Source organism: Sardina pilchardus, chromosome 13 (assembly GCF_963854185.1).
Source record: "Sardina pilchardus chromosome 13, fSarPil1.1, whole genome shotgun sequence".
NCBI classification, from domain to species: domain Eukaryota; kingdom Metazoa; phylum Chordata; class Actinopteri; order Clupeiformes; family Clupeidae; genus Sardina; species Sardina pilchardus.
In genome coordinates, this window is record NC_085006.1 from 10,508,633 (window position 1) to 10,524,795 (window position 16,163).

General features: G+C 40.9%; 2 protein-coding genes across 3 annotated transcripts in view; both read right to left on the reverse strand.

Moving 5' to 3' along the window:
* Positions 1–972: 972 nt before the first annotated feature.
* On the reverse strand, positions 973–12,396 carry LOC134099604 (phosphatidylinositol transfer protein alpha isoform-like). The gene is made up of 12 exons (XM_062552538.1): positions 12,144–12,396; positions 10,825–10,855; positions 9,060–9,205; positions 7,243–7,334; positions 7,110–7,117; positions 6,190–6,264; positions 5,815–5,898; positions 5,203–5,280; positions 4,634–4,744; positions 4,273–4,395; positions 3,483–3,546; positions 973–1,691 (listed from the first exon to the last, which is right to left on the reverse strand). Exons 1-11 carry the CDS (start codon positions 12,167–12,169, stop codon positions 3,499–3,501), a joined length of 822 nt encoding a protein of 273 aa, XP_062408522.1. The 5' UTR covers positions 12,170–12,396; the 3' UTR covers positions 973–1,691; positions 3,483–3,498.
* Positions 12,397–12,935: 539 nt separating this feature from the next.
* The window catches only part of LOC134099453 (large neutral amino acids transporter small subunit 4-like), a 23,918-nt gene continuing 20,690 nt past the window's right edge, over positions 12,936–16,163 (reverse strand). For both annotated transcript variants that reach the window (XM_062552329.1, XM_062552328.1), the window contains one exon: positions 12,936–16,163. This exon is cut by the window's right edge and continues 800 nt beyond it. The gene's annotated coding sequence lies outside the window, so the exon portion shown is untranslated.

The window sequence follows — 16,163 nt, forward strand, 5'->3', positions numbered from 1 at the left end:
TTGGGCAACTTCATCTGTCATTCACTGAAAACAACACTGGTCAACAACATACCGGATATAAATATCTTATCTCTTGCTCTGCTAAAACAGCTCAAATAGAAAAATGCAATGGATAATGCATTATGCATTGAATAATGCATAATAATGACATTTTATTGGGCCTAGTGACATAAATTACAGCAAATGACTTACAGTAGCCTATGTTGCATACATGTAAGAATGGCTCTAATGGCATAGTCTGACCAGGTAAATCCTAAAAGATCATCATGGAAGACAAAACAAATCGTGTAATCTGACCCAGCCATCACTGTTGCCTTAGTGTACCAAATGTGTCACAGTATGTATACTACTCTCTGTTGTGTAGGCCTATATTTTTGATAGGCTACAATAGTACTTGTTGTTTAAGCTACTGCAGTGAAAGATGTCCCTCAAGTTCAGCCAATTGCCTTATCTAAATGCTGAAAATGTGAAAAAGTTAAAATTGACTCAAGTGGTAGCCTAATGTTGGCAAAACCAAAACAGTCTACCACACACACAACTGTCTGCAGAAGTCTGCATCATGATTGCATGATATCAGGCATTCTGTGATAAACTGTTCACTTTCTGGATTCTGATCTGCCTATCAACAGGACCTAATCTGACCTAAACTAGTCTATGGCAACCTAATCGGCACTCTATGGCTGGGACCATCTTGTTTTCAATCTATCTTTCAACTTCTCATTCAGTCTGTTGTTCCACAACATGTTTGCTGAATTTGAGACAAAAAGAGTAGGAAATTAGAAAGGTGTAATTCACCTTTAATTTCCAACCACAGACTGCACCGATAACTATGTTGGTGTTTAGCGTACAACTGGGAAGTAACATTTTTACTAGGAACACTTGCACAGCATGAGCCTTACGCTTCAGATGCTTTACAGCATGAATTAATCATACGTCACGTTTGCTTATAAATAAGGTAGGGGAGGAAATATGTAAATATAAATGTTTTTTAATTCCATGATATGTCATATAAACAGTACTACAGTGTATCTGAAGACATATACAAATACAGTGTTTCTTTCCACCCCTGACCAAAACAAAACAACAAAATCATGAACATAAAAAAAATCTACCCCAGATATAAATACAATTTAATACCCAAACTCTGGTTTCTCTTCTCAGAGGACCGAGTATAAAGAGTCACACAGACACACATCAAAATACCCCTCAGATCCCATCCTTGGTTTACACTACCATTGACTGAAACTGAAACATCATCTCTAGCAATGTTGACCATGGGAACATTATGTAGCTTTTTAAAAATCCAAGTAGAATTAGAGCATGGCAAAAGGTAGTGTAAAGTAATTTTGGTCCATTCAATTGTACAAGATAAGTGCCACACAGCAGAAATGGGTACACTGCATACACGCTAGACTGTATTTGACATGACACCACATATCCAAAAACAAACAAACAAACAAAGAGTAAAAACAGTCCCATGAATCAAACATTTATAAAGATATTCTTATTCATTAGTGTACAGGTTACAAGTTAACTGTTCAAGTGGTAAGGCTGTAGACCTTGATGATCCACAATAACAATAATGGCTTTTTAGATTGGTCAACAGGGCAGATGGAGAAGTTGAGCTGGATCATAAACTTGCTCCAGAGGGATGGCAGGCAAGACAGAATGCTGGTGTTCAAGGCAATAATCTGAAAATAAAATAACAGGGATAGATAACAGGGAATTAGAAAAATGAGCAAAGATTGCTTGGCTCTACACACACACATACAGTATTGTCTATACTTTTAAATGAACCCAATTTGGCAGTAGGGGTAGAGAACATCTGGACCAGACAACATCAGTTGGTTTTGGTCTGACTCAAATACTCAACTAACACACTGCATTGCTTGTGAGCCACTTGGGGGGTATTCCATCAACCTCGCTAAACAAGGCGGCGCTCAACAGAAATAGCCTGGCTTGAACTAGTGTAGACTTCCACTTGAAGCTAAAGCCGTTCCATTAACTCAAGTTAGCTGCATCTTGCCCTCGTTTATTCAAACGAGGCTAAAATCAGCTTCATGTCTGCTCGTGCACGAGGTAGAAAAGTAGACCAAAATCATAGATTGACGAAAAGAGGATGCATGTCGTAAAATTAAGGCAAACTAGAAGATTTCAGTTCGATTTACAAGCGCCATCTACAGGATTTTCATCGGAAGTAGCCTAATCAAATTGAACACGAGAGAAAAAAATTGATACAGTAGTTGCCTAAAAAGGAGAATAACGAAATCGTAGGCCTAAATCGCTAAACAGTAATTATGATGGTTTGAATTGGGACTTTGATTGTCTTCACTCTGAACAAAACGAGTGAATAAGCAGGCTATTTAAACTCAAAACAACTTTGGCATAGGCTATTCAACAATAAAGATAACCTACGTTTGTAAATTAAAAGGGTTCACTCTGAAATATTTTTTCGGTGGTCATAAAATAAATTGGTAGCCTATATATTGTCCTGGGAGTATTGGGAGAAAACCTAGCCTATTGTCTCCCATAAGCATATAGTTCTGCCAAAGTGTTTGTGAAATATAATTAGCCTATCTGAAATGCAATATTGGCTTTCAATATGTCATTTCATATTTAATTTCTGTAATACAGTTGGTTTGATATCCGAACTACATGCATAATTAATTGGACTATATGAAGCGGTTTTAATTATTATAGCCTTTACAGAATTAGGCTATAGGCTGGCTTGCCTTGCATCGTATAGCACACTGACAGCCTGCCTACTGTCACTGAAGCTACTGTATATGACCCTTAATAATGATGCCTTTCATTAAAGAGTATAACTAAACATGGCAATATTAATGTGTTAACATAGTCTATGTAAATTCATCGCATGGGAACCGAACCCGAGAACACGCAAAACATGCCTCGGTTGTTCTCCTGTCACGCTGCGCATGACACCACGAAAGACGTACGTTGCGTAGAGCCGCAAGATTCCTTGGACCACACACATATCAAGTTCAAACAATGTAAGTTGCATAATTTTCAGAAATTCATTTAAACTAGCGGATAGGTAGCCTTAATCAATGCTTGCAACACTGTCGGAAAAAAGTTTCTCCTTCTATTTTTTAAGTTGTAGGCTACAGGTGACGAAAGCACAGGTTGACGGAACCAACGGTTTGGGACTCGTTTTCCGACTGGTGTTTTTTATTTGCAACACAGATTAATTTAGCTCGGCAGTTAGCCTGCCACCGACCAGGTTAGTTCAGAAGCATATGTTACCCCAGCAACTCAGCTGAGATTCCTGTTAGCGGGAGTAATGGAACCGAGCTCTCTCTAAAATTAGCGAGGCTTATCAAAGTTAGCCGCGATTTACGGTTAGCTCGCTTGATGGAATACCCCCCCGGAGGTGCTGCTAAGCTGCCAAGGATGAACGCAAACAACTAGCATGCTATTACGGTCATCTCCCTGGCTGACAGTAATTAGTGGTATGCACTCACAGTCACAGCTGTAGTCTCAGTCCTCTGTGGCAGACATGCCCTTCACTGGGTCCTTCACTCGCATCTGTAAGGGCGAAACAAACAAATTTAAAAAACAAAAACTACAACTTCACAAGCAGTATGGCAACTCTCAACACCGGCACGCCAGTGTCATTCATACTTTTACACGGGGGCAGTAAGACACAAATGAAATGGAAAAAGCTTGTATCTGTATGTCACTTTAACAGTTACAGAGCACAGATACAGGTGTCTGAGATTTGTTAATGAAATGGCTGGCTGTGAAAAACACATTAAGGCAGATCATCTTATCTTAGTGAACAATACTGCCCTTCAAAAGTTTGATAATCAGAGCTCAACAGAGGTCTTTCTACAGACCATGAGTTGCACAACACCTACAGTTAGCATGTGGTGATTGTGGACTGTGAATACTTTGGCTGTAAAATTAAGCTGTGTCTGATGTCAGGTCAATGTTCAGAAGGTGGACCGGGCATGACTTTTACAACTTGAGTTTACCAGCAGCCACCATCTGACCAAAATTACTTTATCACAGGTCTAGAGGTCTAACAAACCACAAGCAAACAGTTATGTTCATGTTCTTAACACAGAGAGAGCTGGGTACAATATCCCATTTGGATTTTCATTTGCATATGAGCATTAGCATACACAAATCAAATAAAAGGCATGGAAAGATGAAAGGACAGAGAGACAGAGAGGACAGATTGAAGAAACAGAAATCAAGTAACCAGGGGGCATGACTTGAATAACATTTTGAAACATTGTCGTAACCTACATCATCAAGTTCTTTTTGTGTCTCCTCCTCCATTCTTCGGATATCATCCATTGTTAGTTCAACCCACTTGTCAAGCCAACAGAAAAGCTGCCTATGGAAATTGGTAAACAAGCGCTTCTCTTGCTGCAAATGAAAAAAATAACATTAAACAAATTATAGTCACCAAAAAGACCTTAACTAACTCACAGATTAGAACACATTTAAACCATTCAAGACATTACTGATTACCATACCGACAGCATATAAGTCTAAGTTGCTGCAGACAAAAGCGTCTCTGAAATACCTGCGTAAACTAGCTACTGTATAAGTGGTATTCTTGAAAGCCAGTGACCTAGCACTGTTCCCATCTTAGACTCCATACCTTGTGAATGAAGCCCTCCACCTTGTTCTGCAGTCCAAACCACTTGAATTTGACTGTGACCAGTTTGTAGGCACACATATGTGGACAGTCCGTCTTGGATGGGAGCTCCTTCTGCAGAGCACAAACAAAAACAAATCACATGGAAGCAATTGTCTCAGCAGTCACAGTAACCCCCTTTACACAGACATGCTACCATTAAACAGGAAAGACAGCCTTAGAGGCAGAATAAATAACATCTGTGTGTCTTTGCTCTATAATACAATTTGAACTGCAAGTCGGCACAGACTAGTCAAAAATGTGTATTTCACACCAAGGAAAGAAATTTCACTTTCAGCCACGCATCACTGGTCCCCTATAAGATTTGTTTAGAACCTTTTAACGTTCAGAATTCTACAGAACACTTTTTGTTGTTCTATCAAGATAAAAGAAAGAGCGGCATGCGATTGACAAAAAAAAGCTTCATAAAACAGGATCCAGGTGTTTTCCACATGTGAGGATGACTGAACATCAACTGACTGAACATCAAAGGTTGCTGCTCTGTGAGTGAGGACTACAGTACATGACTTTACCTTCCAGTCTGGTCCAAGGGGTCCCCGGCCTGTCTTGGCAGACTTGTATGTGGCAGGATCTTCATCTGGTTTATAGTCCTGAAGGGAGATGTTCAGGATGTCAGAGAGTCAGTGAACGTCAAATGAAGTCAGTAGTGAAGCTGTTTCAAGAAGCTACTACAGGTGAAGTAGGCAAGGAAATTAACTACAGCCCATGGGGGACAACAACCCAATTTAATACCGTTACTATCAAACTAAATGATCTCTGACACATCACATCTTGTCCCAGATTCTGTTCATGCTTCTAGGTCACTTCTGACAGCCAACCAAGCTAAGCTATGGTTTTTTGCATCCGATGCATTGCAGGCGAAGGCAGTGTATTATGCGGATGGGCGACAGCCAAACAAAATCTGCTGTGGCCCCGCTGAAATTTTGTGTCAAAAGCAGGAATCAATCACCCCGATTGCAGGAATTGATTGGCTATGTTTTTTGACATGTGCATCTCAGTTAGCTGGTGGAAGAGTTCACTGATGTGGACATCTATGACAAGAAGTTCATTCCTCTGAGACTAACTTTTGCAACTCTAAGCATGTCTAAGTGTGCCAGCTGTGTCACTGCGACTGAAGAACTCACCTTGGCATCCACAGCACTTCGGTCTGCAATGTCAATGTGAACTACTTCAACCTTCTTCCATATGTCTGCATTTAATCCATGTACCTAAAAAAAGAATATATGAAATGACAATGAATCAATCCTGACAATAGAAATAAGGTCACATCTTCTTCCACTGCTTCCCTCACACTAAATTCTGATTGGACGGAATGAATTATCAGAGGTAAAACTCCTGAAATACACCTGTTCATCTGTATCCTCATACATAACCCTTGAGAACCCAGAACCCATTTAGTAGATTAAAAAGAGGGGGTGTTTAGTCATAGTAAGTGAATTGCTTGTAAGTACGCCATTAAGTGTGGAAACAGAAATGCTCATTCCTTGAGACACACTCACATTTTCCTGCTCACCGAGGTCAGGCTTGTGCCAAGTTTCAATTTGGATCAGAAAATCATCCTTCATGTACTCACTCTGGGAAACGAAACAAAAATCATTTCATGAATATAACAAGTGAATAGTGATTATTTTTGACCACCATAATAAACACATAAAAAACAAGACAAGAAAATAAATGTCAACTTATTTGAGCATATTTAAGTCATTCGTCATTCCTCATGGCCATTTTCAACAATCAGGAAAGATCTAAGGCACTATTAAATTTAACTAAACCTTTACCTTCAAAGTATATAACATAACTCGCCCTATTCAATTCTTAACTGTTATTACAACCAGTTCCAGCTGTGTAAAAGGTAAATAAAAACAGAACGAGATGATTTGCAAATTATAGAAGCCAAATATTTAATTGAGAATAGTGCAAGGACAAGATATCAATTGTTCAATAAAAAATTGGGACAAGGACATCGCTACCACATGCATCACCTCTTGTTTTGAAGAAGTCTCTAAACATGAGGAAAGGTTTGAAATGCTGCAGTTTCACTTTGTGAGGGGAGTCTGGCCTCCAAGCCTAGCATCATAATGTGCGTAGACTTTGCGTTAACTTTGAAATCATTGGTCGCCACATCATAGCCTAACGCACTGCATTGATCAGGGATTCCAAAAGTACAGTTTGGTGAATACCTTCCAGTCTTTAATTCTAAGAGATTCTGCCTGTCCGGGATGCTCTTACTGTACTCAATCATATTGCCAATTAATTTAATTGGTTTAGGAATGTTTCTACTTGTGATGTGTTGCTAAAAATGAGCTGCATTTTTTATATACAATAGTACAATTCCCCAGTTTCCATATTTGACATGTTCTACTTTCAATCAAATGTACTTGGCCGAACAGAAGAGAGAGAGAGAAAAAAAAAAACTTACCGTGAGAACTGTCATGACGAGAACAAACATGTGAACAGAACAACAAAAAAAACAAATGCACATTAGACTTCCAATTCTCCAAACACAATTAGTAAGACTTTATAAGACACAATAAGTAATGATGAAAGGGTACCTGTGCGACAGTACGGGTAAGCATTCCAGGCCTCCTCGTGGATGTTGAGGGCAGAGGAAGGTGCTAGTATCCGCACAAAACCTGGCACTTTACTGCAAATAAAGAGAGAGCAAGAGGCTAAGTTTAAACAGGGACTTACTAATGAGGAGGCACAGAAGTCAAGGAATCCTCCGTAGAAATGCATGGGGTTAGTTTGTAACGCCAATATGGCTGTTGTCTACACATATCCCGCCCCTTGCGCGGCCAAAAGTCGACATGTGAAAACATCGTGCCAATCCTGTGGGGTGTTGTAAACACATCGACCCAATCATGTAGTGGGATTAGTGTTGTCACGATACCAAAATTATTGTTGTCACGATACCAAAATTATTGTTTCGATACGATACCAAGTCAAGAATCTCAATTTCGATCCATTTTGATTTGGGGGCCCCGACCACTTTAATGTAATCAGTAACATTGACTATAGTGTGATCATTCACACTAGCGGTCATCCTAGATTGTGCTTGACCTTTCACACACACACACACACACACGGAAAATGAAGGCTTATGTCATATGCATCCATTTAATATATTTTGGAATTCATAAATACTTTGTTCATAATTGATAGTATTTTATGATCTGCATAATTACTAGTACTGTACCTAAACACATTTATTAATTTGAAATGTTTCAATTGATTATTAAACTATTTTAAGCATATTGTTTGGTGTGTAGGTCTAATTGAGTGCACATTGGTGGTGTGTGTAGTCTAATTGAGTAGGTCACTTTACGAAATACATGAAAGTAATTAGCCTTTAGTCTCATGGTTTTAAGCTAGTGAAAAATAGTTGTACATAATGCATAAGGATATGTGGATGCAATTCATTATCTTTTCTATGCCATTAGGTAAAATAAATGTTCAAAAAAACGAACAAGTCGAAGACCATTTTTCTGGGATCATAGATGAGATGAGTGTCTTGCAATCCTCATTTATGATTGGGGTGACCTACCGGTACACTGTTAACCCAACAGTAGGCCTAAATTAACTAAATCCCATAACCTAGGTAGGTTAGCAATACAAACATGAGAGATGCAAGTAAGCACATTAACTTAACATTAGCCTATTATTATTTGTTGCATTGCGGCCACAGCATCACTTAATCAAGCAGCCATGTCTCTCTCAATGTTTATGGCATGACAGCTCCAGCTTGCGTGTGTGTGTGAGAGAGGAGAAAGGACACGTAGGCTAGGGGAGGCACTAGCCTTGCGCACTCGCGTCTTACTGCAAAACAAAACTATTCTTAGAAGTATCGATCGACTAATAAAATGAGGTATTGTGACATTTTTAATTTCAGGGCGACACTTTTGAGGCATCGGTGCACCTGTGCATGACTAGTTGTGATCTCGCCACGGGAGCGAGGGTGGTGTCGTGAAGCGTTGCGCACGCTCAGTTCTGCCCGAAATACAGTAGATGCCCAATAAGTGCCCAAAGTGCATTGCAATATGGCCGCCATACGGAGGGACTTACCTAAAAGCACTTTGGTTTAAATCAAGGAAAGAAATCAGAAATGTTAAAATATGCTGTGAATACCTTTCAGATATTAAACCAAGCCAACTTGAGCACAAGCTTGAGAACCAACATGTGATCACACATCCCATATTACACTTGATCAAAGCGGTTCTTAGTAAGTTCCTCCTACAGCAAAATAACCTAAATGGAGCTGAACTCATTCAAGAACCATTTTTCAATAACATGCCCACTTGCCTTCTTGCAAATGACAAAATTAGAACCTTTCCTTTACACAGACCTGTATTTTCACAGTTGGTCAGCTTACCTCTGCAGGTGGTAGATCTTGTGTGTGTATTGGCCCTTCTCCCCCTCCTTCTCGTATGGCTCGTTCTTCAGAACCTCCACCCCTTCTCCACCGCCCGTTTCATTTTTGCTGGCCTCAGCTACTGAGTACAGCTGACCCACCTGATACTGCACAAGGGGGGAGGGAGAAAAAGGAAATGCTGACCACCACCGGCAACAACACCCTAAACAGGCACCACTTAACCTAAAGTACCATCTGTGCCCTCGGAAAAGAGGAAATGATGGTTTCATGCAATACACAAAATAGCAGAAGGCACATAATCTGTGAAAAGATGGTATGGCCCTGATACAACGGGCTTTGTGACCTGACTGACTTCTGCCTCTTCAACAGCTACAGTACAACAACATAGATTGCATGAATATTACATGAGCACATCGAATGAGAAATTAACTGAGGCATCAAGCACAATGAGGACACCTGAGACCCATCTAACATTTCCATGGGGTGACTGACCATGGCACGGCATGTGATGCCCCCTTTTATACAGCATTAACAGAAGCTCTATTGGCTCAGGGAGTTTTAAACAGAGGAGTCGGAAATCAGCTGCCTTTAAACTGATCCCATTATCCAGTCAGCTCGGACGGCGCTATTATCATTATCTTACTGCTTAGGCTGCCTGCCAACCAATCACCACGCCACATCCAACAGCCATCGTCAGGAGCCAGAGAGGTGGCAGCAGCACCAGAGGCCACACAGTCACGGCCAGCCTGCGTCACACAGGTGGTGAGTCACCCAGCCAGTGGGCCCACGCCTGCTGCTGACTAAACTACGGTCTCACTCCACCGACATCAAGGCCACAAATGCCAAAAGCAGAGCCAACACTGGACTGTAAGGTGTCAATTACTCTGCCGCTCCTTTTGAGGAGTTTGTTCATGGAAGGCTGCGGGACCCATCACACAGAACTGAGAGTGTCACTGTGCCGATGGCAGTGGGTGGATTGGAATGTCGCCTCACGTGTTGAACTTGTGCTTCCTATTATTGTTAAAAGGAAGACTGGTCTTTTTTCAATGACGGACAGCCAATCTAGTGCCAATACAGTGATGTTATTCAGTTGGCACAATGCATGCATGACAAACTGAAATATCATGGCTATTAAGCTATATTTAAGCTCTGTTTAGACAGGGAGAGAAATTACAGCCAAATTCTCAACCAAGCAAAGATTGTCAGTCCCACACCAGGCTCCATCCGCGACAATGGCTTATGAGCACAGGCAGCCCACAACTCCACTGGCAGGTGGAATCCCTCCCTGGGGGCTACTCAAGGTATATTAAGCTGTCAGGTGACTGGCCAGGTGAAAATCACACACTACACCAATGATACACTGACAAAACTCACATACGTTATACTAATGGTACGCTCACACACATTACACCATTGGCATTCAGCTGTTAAATGCTCAGAGTGTCCATCTCCATTTCACTTCCAAAGTGGAGTAGTCCTTTTAGTATTTGGGCAATTCTAACAAGCAGGAAGGGAGTTCTTACACCAGGAATATCTGAGTCAGAGGGGTGGAAAAAAAATGTGAACAAACAGCTTTTGTGCCTGTGATTTCTCGGACAGGGTTTACAGCTCAACTCTATGTTTAGATGAGAGAGAACGCCTTCATGCTATGCTTGAATCAAGTGCTTAGATTGAGCTGAAAATGTTTAACCCAGGGACTTCCCATTTGCAGACAATCCCAGAACAAAAGGTCGAGTGAATAAAAACATGCCAGATCAGCACTTACCTCCTCAACCGATATCGGAAGGACGACTCGGCTGCAGAGAGAGAAGGGGGGCCTCGTTACAATATGGCAAAAATATTACTGCATTAAAAGAGACTACTTGTCTAGACTGCTTAGGCTTAGGGGTTTTCAAATGTTGCTTATTAGCCACATAAGAGCTCACACCTGTCTTCAGTGCTGTATGTTTGGCCAAAGAGTTTCATACTGTATACAAAGGGACACCAATACTTAAATATCTTAAATTAAATCAATTCCAGCATGGTGTAACTGGCACTTGTTATGCTATGGTAGGTATGCATAACTGAAACATGCTGCAGGCTACTTTCACTGATCTTCCTTGATCGGCTTTATGATAACTCACTTAACTTCAGCCACTTCCCTCTGTCAAATTACTGTGGCAAATTAAATCAATTGTCATCTCACTATGCAACGAAAGATCAATAATATAACCAAATAAAATCTAAACTACACAGAGGGCGCACACCTAGAGTGAGATTTAGGGTGTGATAGGGGACTCGAGGTTAAAAAATGATGTATGAAGCCCTCCACAGCCTTTGGTAATTTGTCCCAACCCTTGGCTACCTTCATTTAATAGACTGGTAAGGTGAGCTGTGCGACCTAGGCATCCGAGTTGCAGAGTTAGTACGCAATGACAAGCTACAAAACAGTTACAGTCATCGTAAATCCTTTATGGAAGTAGAGTAGGCGGAGTAGGCAAAGTAGGCTATTGTCGAAGAAATAAAGTAACCTTAAACTCAATCAAACAGGTCACTGTTCACGTGTCCCACTGAGTTAAAATGTTTTAATCAGTTTCGTTCTGCATTCAAAGACTGCAGTTCTGCTCTCTTATGTCAGCAGGGTTGTAAGCCTTGGCATAACTTAAAATATTAACGTTACTCCCATTAATTTAACGTTTCCTGCCAGACACCATCGAAGCTGTGACAACTCAGACCAAGGTGTAACAGTTAACGTTACTTGGCAGCCTTTAACGTTGACACTAACATAATGTTACATTTCACTGGACGCCATTTTCATTTACCATTCCCTAGGCAACCTGACCAACATACGTCTTCTATGTCTTCTAATCTTAGGAGAATTTACATATTTTTTTTCAAAGTAAATCTTTCACGAAACAAATCGTGAACAACAGCTGGCTGGCTGGCTGGCTAACTGCTGTCTAACGTTAGTTACTGCATGTAGCTAGCTAATGTTAGCTCGACCAAGTTCATGGTAACACCACCTTGTTCAGTTTACTCATAATTTACGAAGCTTTGCTATGCTTAATTTATAAAACGTACAATTGAAAATAACTAACAACTTACTACTCCTTAATCAGCGTTTTTTGCATGTCGTCGTCGTATGCCCCACTTCCACAAGTCCAGACAACGTTATGCTGCTCTCACTCGTCTAGTCGATGCATTTTGTTCCACAGTTTCCCTCTGCCTTAAATTTACTTCCTGAAAGATATTGAAGGGGGCGAGGCGTAGTCAAGGCAACTACACCCTCTACAATGTAAAACACAGGTTCTAGAACTCTAAACAGGCCGAGGCTGGTGATCATCTCCAATACATTCTTTCAACTTTGGTATTTGAGTTTCGGAGTGACTTCTGTCTTTCTTGAGTAGTGTCTTTCAAAATATTAAAAGGAACTTGTTCAAAACCTGTATAACCTAACGATAACTGTTGATTTTTACACCTACCCAGTCAAACCAGTACTGTGTTTCTGAACAGAGCACACCTGTTAAACAAGAACTTCAACTGGCCTTCAAACAGCGCCTGTGCTTAGGCCTATATGAACCTGTCACTGACAGTGCAGGGTTCGTCCCTATGGGTTCGTCTCGTCGCACCTTACTTACAAAATTCCTAAAAAAAAAATAAAAAAAAAAAATTGTGAGCTGTGAATTCACAGTAGGCTAGCCTAAGGGGGCTTGGTCACAGGAAAGCCTTTGTTTTAGGATTTCGGAGGGACATGATCTGACCAAATCTAGGCTGATAAAACCATGGGAGCCTGATAAAATGGATTAGCCTATATTGATAGGCTGTGTCGAGGTTATTGTGAGTGAGAGTAGGCTAGGCCTAGGCTACTTACAAAAGAAAAAAACCCACACACACTCATTTGTACAAATTACTTTTGGTTTATTTTACATATTTGATTCTTGTTTCAACAATTACTCAAAATGTCAACAACGGCTACTGTAATATAGGATGACATAACTGATATCATATAAAGACATAACATATTTTGACACATCAAAATGAAAGCCTAAAAAAGATGTCAAAATAAACAAAATGCACATGGTACATACAAAAGTCAGGTAAAACATTGGAGTTCAAGATGATGACTCATGACATCAAGAATCTGGTTACTATCCCCATAATTACTCACCATGTCAATAGCCTTTTCCTTTCATACCAGGACAGCTGTAATGTTTAAAACAGGGGCTAGTTAATGTGTTACATTTACAACGAAACACATGGTTGATTTAAAAAGAGGGTGACCATTTAAGGTATGGCAGTGAAAAAGTGCTGAATCTCCCATTCTGAGGGAATGAAAACCATAAACCCACATTCATAGCGCCGGAGTACAGTACTGCATCATTATTTTCTTCCACCTGCAATTTCTAAGCATGTTCAAGCTATTTAAAGCGGTCCTTCTGGGACACATGCACTCTATAGTCTACACAGCCCAAATTGTCCATTATTGTCAAAAGATATCATGCGAAAAGGGTAGGCTATAAAGATTACGGGTGTTGGGTACCATTGACCTGTTTCTCTGTGTACAGTGTATGTGCACGCGTGACTGAGAAAGAGAGAGAGAGAATGACAGTGAGAACGTGAAAGGGGAATGCTCCCTCCATGTTTGCTGTCAATTAGCCTACGACAAGGGTCAGTGACCTGCACATGGATGAACTGATGGAATAGAACAATAAAAGGAGGTGGGGGGGGTTGATGGAGAGTGCAAGCATCTCTCTATGAATACAAAAATAACAAACAGCTTGCATCTCTGAGTAAAGACAGGTTGGGGGCACAGGCCATACTTTTTCTATGTGTCACTTATAACCTGGAGGCTTCTGACGGTGCCTTAACCAATAACATTCATCACAGGAGAAATTGGACAAAACTTTATGAAATATTAAAGTGCGTATGTGCCATTCTCTTCTCTCTTTTATTCACTCACTTGACAGGGTGATCATAGTACCCTCTGCACTGTGTACAGGGCCTGAGTTAGGTCTAGAGAAACAGGTCTGCTTGGGGATCTATGCACCAAAGTGGGACTCAGCTGGGACAACAAGGTTCAAATGAATGCAGGGAATATGGGCAACGGGGCGAATAACCTTTGTCATAATCATATTCCCAAAACATGTGTCGGTACCCCTTTACAGACGGCTGTCTTTGGAAGTGTTTCTGTGAGTGACTGGTGAGAGAAATCCTTGTGAGTCAAGCTTGGAGAAATTTGAGTTGCCCCCAAGGATTTCCAAGAGCAACCCTTTTGTGCTCCCACTACACTATGTTTCAACCTCACAGCTACAAGAGTGTGCGTCAAGAATTAGGCGCAGATATTCAAGCATCTCTTCAGCTCCCTTTTTTGATAGTTAAAGTATTATTCAAGTTTTTTTCAAGTACTTTTTTGGCTGAAATGTGAAATGTGGCTCTCAGTATGAAAATGTAGGCCTACTGAAGACTGATCTAAAAAGGTCTAAAACCCGACCACCATACAAAAGTGTGTTCATAGTCCTGTAATCACTATAGAAGCACCATTAACATTAACACTGTGAAGAGAAAATCTCCATCTTGTTCTGTAAACATACACAGAAACATGCCCATTCTGTGCGACTCCTAAGGCATATTTGCCAACTGAGAGCAGACATGCTTGTGTGTATGCAAGTGAGGTTGCAAAACAGTGTAAGTGGAAAAGAGCACTGTAAACTGATCCCAGGTGGCTCACAGAAACACTTATTGCTACATCAAATCCTCCATAACCTCCACTACACCCAGATAGAATAATGCAGGTCATGGATAAGTGGCAACGATGGTTCATCCTTATCAGCATATCTCTTATTTAAAAAATCTGAACTATGTAACTGCTTCTTCCATTTTATCTTTCCAAATAACACACATTGTTGTAAGACAGAAGAAAACTTGAACTGGATCATATTGCAGGTAAATACCTTTGATAAAATTATTACTGTATAATACCAGATGCCCAGACAGATATCTGGTATAGCATACATACACAAAGAATCTCCAGAGAAACGTTAACATAACAGTAACCCTAGGCAACAGCAAAGACAGTAGTATGGCATGATTGAATAGCTGGGAGAAATGCTCTAATGATTGGTACTCGTCTGTTAACTGTGCAGGTTGTGTCGTGGCACATTATTGCTGGTGAGAAGTTCACTCTATGCCATGCTTTGTGATAAAAGCTTTGGGGGAAAGTAAACACCAAATTTTAACTCCCTGTAAAATATCCACAATGACACTACTGTATAATCAGGTCCACGTTCGACACCTCCATCCCCCCACCTCAAATCATCAAAAGCATCTACTTTCTGTCCCTCTGCCTCAGATCTGCCTCTGCCATGACACCAAACGCAGACAGTTAAGTCTTCCCAGATCCTTGGGGTGGTACTGGGAGGCAAAGGAATAGTTTGTAAGGTCTTTATCACTTCTTGAATACAGAACATTCCAAAAACTGCACCTCTGAGTCATTGCTTTTTTATCCTCAAAAGAATAGGAGCAAGTACACTCTGAGGCAAACGGTGCAGCAAAAAATCTGCCAAGAAGCTCAAAACATGCTAGATTAAAACACCCATTATGTGAAGTGTGTAAACGCTGGAGAACCGTATGACCAGACTACAATGCCACTTTCTTTGTTCTCTGATCTAGTTTCTTCTCTGCTAAAGAACCTCTACTGAATGTCGATCCACTGACAAAGCCAGGTAACCCAGTGGATGTTGACGAGAACTCTTCCAAAGGAGACATTTTTTTGGCAAAGCCAAAGACACATTTTTGGCCAAGTATCAACATTACCGTAGTGATTTCAGAAAATCACTCTAACACCTCAGGGTGAAGACTGGTTTTTAAAGTCCAAGTCATCTCAAGCACTTCTGATCATCGGTGTTCAGGCTTCTTGACACTCAGCATTCGAAGACACTCAGTGACTAATCGACGGGCAGCCCAAACTGACATGGCATGTGGCAGGGCAAGTAGCAGGGGGTCACAACAACACACAAGCAGCAAGGATTGGGGAGGGGAGTGGGCGGCGGTCAGGGTCTGTTGTTGAGATGGTCGTCTGCCCTTGCTCTGTGACCTTAAGTCTCGTGTGAGTTCACTTGTGGCCTC